We start from the raw sequence: 7,313 nt of genomic DNA, 5'->3' as shown, positions 1-7,313 counted from the left end.
TAGGACTGGCCAGTTCACTGTCAAGTATGCAGGTGCTAAACTATGGAATAGCATCCCTTACAACTTAAATAGCAGAAGTCATTTCCAAACAGAGTTCAAAAACTATCTCCAATCATTGTAAACTAGTTCATAGAGATTGATTACCGTTTTCTGTATATTTAAGTAGGTCATTTGTTGTTTCTTTGTGTTTGTGTATTTGTTAGTCCCCGCCGGACGAAGTCCGGGACGGGGACCGTATAGATTGGGCTCCGTCTGTCCGTGCGTCCGTGCGTCCGTCCGTCCGCAGCTGTTTCTTGGAGATGCCTGGACCGATTTTTTTCAAACTTGGTACAGGGGCAACATACAATGGCATACATATGCACGTCAATTTGTTTCATGATACGATCCAATATGGCTGCCTGGCAGCCATTTTGTTTGCGAATTTTCCATGTCCAAAGCCATAACTCAGACATGCTTGAAGAGATCTCATTCAAAGTTGGCATTAGGACAGTGTTCTATGACATACATGTGCATATTTATTGTTGTTGTGATATACGATCCAATATGGCAGCCTGGCAGCCATTTTGTTTGCAATTTTTCTATGTCCAAAGCCATAACTCAGACATGCTTGAACAGATCTCATTCAAAGTTGGTCTTACATGTCCATGTCCATTTTCGTCGTGATACGATCCAATATGGCTGCCTGGCAGCCATTTTGTTTGTGAATTTTCCATGTCCAAAGCCATAACTCAGACATGCTTGAACAGATCTCATTCAAAGTTTAGATAAAACGGAGGAAAAAAAGGCGCGAGCGACTGTCGACAGTCTACAGTAGCCCCAGTAATTAGTAATTCCTAATAACTAAGATTGTAAAAGGGACGGACTCGACTATAGTTGCAAAGACAACTATTTTTCGTCTCCCTTTCCCAAGTTGAATACTTCATATATTGTAGAATTGTTATATATGTATATATATTTCTGGGAATAAAGAAGATTATTATTATTACTAAAGGTGAGCTTCAGGAGCGTCAAGTTCGGGGATCGAGCTTGGATTTATTTTAAACAGCGCCACCATACGATAGACGTATATACATTGGCAAAAATAATCACGAACAAACAAACAAGCGTGTTTATTGCGGAAGTGTGTGTGTTACACGAAAATAAGGTGAGATTTGTTTATCCTTACTTATATAGATGATCTTTATATTTTAACGAGAGAAGCCCAACTAAATCTATATAAAGTAAAATATACATGTGTACATTGGCAAGAGAATACTGATACCAGCGACTCTACCGTTCACACAATGTATTTTCCACTGCATTACCTAGTTACTCTTTAATCCACTAGGCACTAGTCCTTGCCACAGGCATTTGTTTCCCGAGTTATGGCTCAGAATATTTGTATCAGAATACAATAAAATGATGATAATATCGTTAATATTGACGTATTAAACCAACACTATATGAAAGGGGTAAAATTACACTTGTTTCTGTGATCGTGCAGTTTCACTAAATGCGAAGGAGTGTCTTCCTTCGCATTTAGTGAAACTGCGCGATCACAGAAACAAGTGTAATTTTACCCCTTTCATATAGTGTTGGTTTAATACGTCAATATTAACGATATTATCATCATTTTATTGTATTCTGATACAAATATTCTGAGCCATAACTCGGGAAACAAATGCCTGTGGTCCTTGCATACGGAGTAAGTCGTCCCTTCTTTCTCCGTCCTGCGAAGAGCCAGCCGCGAAACCTCGGCTTACCAGAAATGCTGGTAACCTTGTGGTTAAATATCATCAATAAATCGTCCCACCTGAAATTACAACCGGAACTGGAAAAGTTCCGATTGCGACTCTTTTTTGGATCTTACGAGCGACTACTATCGTCAAAGAGCTGTAAAATTAGTACATATTCGACCGATTGCTAATATTTGATCGGTGGGGATGTAATTCTTTGGTAATTGGTTGCTTCCGCACTCGAAATAGGCTGAGTACATTGTTTTTCGTAGGACGGTGTTGAGGGTCATGTCAGTAATCTAGACCTGTGCACTGTCTTCGAGCAGGACTACCACAAACCCCCAAAACCTAAACTCAAATAAACGTTGTGTCGCAGCATTGTGTATAGATTTTTTATATTTCCATTTGTCTATGGATTGTAAACAAACGGTGAAGACTCGGACAGTGTTCGATGGGAGACTGAGTGTGGGTCGCCCTAACCAGTTTACATGGCTATTACTATTGGTAGACTACCGTAAGTTGAACGGTGACGCGTCTACCATAGCTGGTACTATGGTAGATCACCTAGATTACCTTGTCTCAATTTCAGTAGATCAGATTTGTGGGCTGATTGCTTGTTTTTATTTTTCATTATGCGTTTAACTTAAAAAAATCTGGTTTTCTTACCAAAACAATGATGGGATAATCCAAATTGACAGTAAATATAGTGTGGACGCATAATGCTTCTACGTCTACTGTACATCATACATGTAGGCTTCTATCTATGCATTCCTGATTTTCATACATGTACCTGTACATGTAAATCATATCGCAAAGATTTGCTAATTACTTTACTATGTGGTTTTGAAAAGGAATGAGATGAGTTGAAAATAGTTAATATTGGGACGAGTTAAAATGGGACAGTTTAAAATGGGATGAGCTGACAATGGAAGAGTTAATATTGGGAGGAATTGAAATTGGGGCAAAGTGAATTGCAATTGACTTTAATACTACCATAGCCCTGTTGGCGGATGGAGACAAGTACAGAATTTGATTGTGACAATGTCCCTAAAGAAGACAAGAGAACTCGGCCAGTAGGAGAACTCGAGGCAACTGTGTTAACTTAATAGTATTTATTAATCCAAAGTATCCAGAATCTGTCAAGATATCTATATCATGTACATTTATGATATTTGTCACTTTTGGTGAAACTCTGTACCAAGACAATTCAGAATGTCTGGATCTGTGTTTTGTCTCTGCCAGCATATTGCTATGTACATGTATCAACGTAATGCTTTGAGTGTACAGTTCTGATAACATCAAATTGCCATGTAAAAGAAACAACAAATTATATATCTTGTCTTCAGAACTTTTTGCTTGTTTACATTTATGACAATCGTCAATTTTCCGGTTCCAAGATACATTGTGCTAGATGATGTTAATTATGTTGTTACATTTAGTCTTATTTTGTCTATGTAGTATGTACATGTGAAATAACATTTTCATCAGGAAATTATGGAAACACGTTGACCTCTTTGATTATGAGTGATTTTAAAGAATAAAGACTAAACACCATCACTGACATACACTATGATTGTACAGGTAAACCCAGGGTACGGTCAGGTCACAACCATCTCCCTGAGTAGTGCGTGCAAACCCCTCAACACACACATACACATTACATGGCATTGTGTGGGGAGACACGCAATACATCTTGGAACTGACAACAGGTCTATTGTATTGAAATAATATACAGTACAATTGAATGTATATTCATTTGCATTACTGGCTGAGTTCTCTTGATACCTCCCGAATTACCAGACATTGTAAGAATCATTTATATTTAACCAGTTAATGTTCATTAGAGGATTTTGACAAATAGCGTCGCGAAGACCAAAATTAAAATGAATGACAATCTATGTATATTTACAACACCAGTCTTGACAATATAATCGATCAAAAATCTAGCTGAGTCACCTCCTGGGGAAAAGCAAACATCTCAGTAACAGCACATGTCAGTAGAAATCTATCACACTCTCACTGACAGATGGTTGTAATTTGTTGCTTCATTGAGTTTACTGCAAACTCAACCTCCAGTCTGAAAGTCATGTGAGGACGTCACATGATAATGGCACATTGGCAGTTATATGAATGCTTTAATTACATTAAACTACTGCTGTCAGCGGTAAAAACAGAATTTTGTGCCAGATAAAGGTATTAGTCTATAAAATTGAGAAAGATCATCAAGCCAAACCTATAGAAACAGTCTTACGTTAAATACTTAGTATTCACATGTAGCAATAATAACTACATATGACTATCTAGTAAATTAAATAAGGACAGTGGTGCATGACCAACAAAGTCATACCTCAACTTTTATGTTTCCCATCTCAGTGTATACTTAAAGGGGAACTACACTCCAGGAAATAGTCATTTTCAAAAACGATGGGTTCTGGAGAGTCATTTCATCATGTTACATCATCTACTATTATTTGCGATTGTGCATTTATTACAGTATCTTTACTATGGACTATTGTATCATGGTAGGTGGAAGTAATATATTCAAGTTGAACACTAAATATTCATGAGTCCCTGAGTGCCTATACCTTTTAGTGTAAAACATCTCATGAATAGTCCTTTCTCGACATTTCCTGGAGTGGTGCTCACCTTAATTCTTTAAGTAAACTTACCACAAAGAATTGTTCTTGTTTTGTTTCCCCATCTCAGTCAATACTTAAATTATTATGGCTGAAGATATGTCAAGGAATACAGGATTGAAAACAGAACCACAGAAGTCCAGCACCACTACAACAACTACATCAATACTGAAACCAAACACCAGTACTGTGGTACACACAGTTGCAGGTAATGTTGTTTTTCTACATGTGCAGTGCTAACACTGACTGGGCAGCCACTAACACCTCACCAGAATGTGTATGCAACTGGCCACCAACCCAGACTAGCTAAGTTGTAACATTAGGCTGGCATTTACTACCTCACCAGAATGTGTATGCAACTGGACACAAATCCAGACCAGCTCATTTCCAACATTAGGCCATAGGGTAAAGGACAAATATTCAATTTTCTTCTCATGGTTTCAAATATTATTTTGACTATATTTCATATAAAGTTTTAAAGCCCAAGGTGCAACCAGGCTATGTGCCGACGCTATGGAAGTAGGTTTATGCATGTGCAACAGAATATGTTTGTTTATCTGGGAGGACCAAATGTCGACGCTAGTGTGTACGTGTGGAACTGTAATCTAGTACCTTGTACAAATGATACAAGTAAGTTAGTTCGTACCCAAGAATATCAGTTTACAATTTGAATTATACAAATTGTCACTGTGTAATAGTGTTTGGATTGTGTTAGAACAGGTCCCTCAAATTATAATTGTTCGGGCTATAATTTTTATGTATAAGTTTATAGAGATACGTGTTTCACCCAGACTGGGTGTCTGGTCGTACGTATGCACCGGAAAAAAACGTAGCAGAAACACTGCCACTTGAAAAAAATATAACAAGGGACTCTTCAGATTAGGCAAGAACTACATGTAACCAATATGTGTGAACAGCCACTAATATGTTGATAAACTACCTGGGTCAGATTTACCAAATGCTCCTCCCAGATAAACAAACGTATTCCGTTGCACATGCGCAAACCCACTTCCATGGCGTGGGCACATAGCCTGGTTGCACCTTGGGCTTTAAATATTGTTTCCTCTCACCTTTTTTTCCCTATTTTCTTTTGTTATCACTGTCTTATCAGAGTTTACTAACTTTGCATTAATTAGTAGTTGCTAATCCTAGAACAAACTGAAGGGCTAATTGCCCAATCAACACATTGCACAGTGAGTGTAAACATCTATTGAGCTGAATAATGACATGGAAAGGGATGCAACTCCAAAATGACGTGTCCAGAAATTTGCAAAGAAATCAACTTTCAAATGTTATTATGATGACTTTATAACCAGAAATCCTAAAGCACAAATGAAGGGAAGCATTGATGAAGTTACAGTATTGAAGCTTGTCTGTAAGTGTCCTACAAATGTAACACTAAGCCAGGCCTACACACTGGCTATGAACCGATCATATCCATAAAGCTGGAAGTCAGAAGTTACAACTGTATATTGTTATACTTCCATGATCCTACTGAATGATACATTGTTTTGTCTACACTACAGACTTTTGGGTTTTCAGTGTGTCGAAAATGTCTTCTCCTCCAGCATTTCTTCAAATATGTTGGGTTTTTAATTTGAGAAAAAAAATAACAATAATAATACTATTTCCAGTAACAAGGCCTCATAGAAAAGGGTAGGTAGGTCGGGATTATATTTTCTTTCATCTTTTTAATTGAAAAAATGTTGGTCAGAATACCCCCTCTGTGATAGTTTGTACACATGCATCACTGGGAAAATAAAACAGACATGTATGAAGGTCATGAAGACAAAGAATAGCTGCACAATTTCATTTCTTTTACACGATAGAAATATTATGTTTTCCATCGTACCAAAAATGACTTTAAATCATGCAAGCATTTCTTCATATACGTCACTTTTTTAAATATCATTCAGGCTGCATGATTACATTTTTTGTCAACACCTAAAATGTCTATCTGCACGTATTTCTTGGACTACATCAGCTTTTTAAACATGTCAACCAGGCTGCACGATTACATTTTTAGCACTACTGAACCTCTCTGTCTGTGTGTGTGTGTGTAAAAAACTTAAAGTCAAAAACTGCTGAACCGATTGCCATGATATTTGGTTGGTCCATTACCTTGGGTGTCTAGTTGGGAAATTGTTCAAATCAAAATGATCGCATCACGGGTGTGTGATTTGGGTAAAAAAATGTGATTTTTGGTCAAAAAACTTAAACTCAGAAACTACTGGGCAGATTGATGTGAAATTTGGTGAGAAAACATTCTTAAAGGGGTGTAAAGTAAGATTTGTTCATGACGGGATGATTCCATCAGTGATATGCAAATTAGGGCTAAAAATGTGTCTTTTTGGTTAAAGATCTATAATTCCAAAACTGCTGAGCAGTTTGGGCTGAAATTTAATGGGAATGCATTGCAATGCAATGTTACATTGCTTTGTCTACAAGATAAAACATGTTTGATTTTCATCTGTGCCAGAAATGTGTATCAAGCATTTCACAACTTTGTCGCATTTCAAAAATGCCAACCATGCTGCTGTATTATTACATTTTGGCATAATCCCTCTATGACTGTCAAATAATTAAGAGGATTTACGGATATGGTCAGGACACATCCTTTTGAAGTTGCTCCCTTTCTGTGTACTTCCACAGACAAGTAAGAAGGCAGATTGGTAATGGCTATGGGTCAAAGGTCTGATAGTGTTATTTTCAACCGGAAGCCTACAATTTCTGAGGAAACAGCTTGAAAATCATGTGAGATTTAGCAGAGTTATTGCCTTGTAAAACTTGTTTGTTTGGGCAGTCAAAATTATGAACATATTTGATTTAAAAATTCAGAAATATGGAATTGGTTGCACACTGTACAACCCACTGGGATTTTTGTAAGAAAACTACATATTTTATTCAATAGTCGTAACATTTCCGATGTTTACATGAGGGTCTATGCATTCATCACCCATGC

At 37.2% G+C, this 7,313-nt stretch overlaps 1 protein-coding gene across 2 annotated transcripts in view; it reads left to right on the top strand.

The window, feature by feature from the left end:
• The first annotated feature begins 1,042 nt into the window (after positions 1 to 1,042).
• The window catches only part of LOC144450437 (microspherule protein 1-like), a 97,178-nt gene continuing 90,907 nt past the window's right edge, over positions 1,043 to 7,313 (top strand). For both annotated transcript variants that reach the window (XM_078141038.1, XM_078141037.1), the window contains exons 1-2: positions 1,043 to 1,144; positions 4,422 to 4,559. In XM_078141038.1, the coding sequence (XP_077997164.1) occupies positions 4,439 to 4,559 (121 nt within the window). In that variant the 5' untranslated portion in view covers positions 1,043 to 1,144; positions 4,422 to 4,438. The remainder of the gene's footprint in view (positions 1,145 to 4,421; positions 4,560 to 7,313) is intronic.

This window comes from Glandiceps talaboti, chromosome 20 (assembly GCF_964340395.1).
Source record: "Glandiceps talaboti chromosome 20, keGlaTala1.1, whole genome shotgun sequence".
In the NCBI taxonomy this organism is placed as follows: Eukaryota; Metazoa; Hemichordata; class Enteropneusta; family Spengelidae; genus Glandiceps; species Glandiceps talaboti.
Note: the sequence above shows the minus strand (reverse complement) of the source record. Positions and strands in the feature narration are given on the sequence as shown.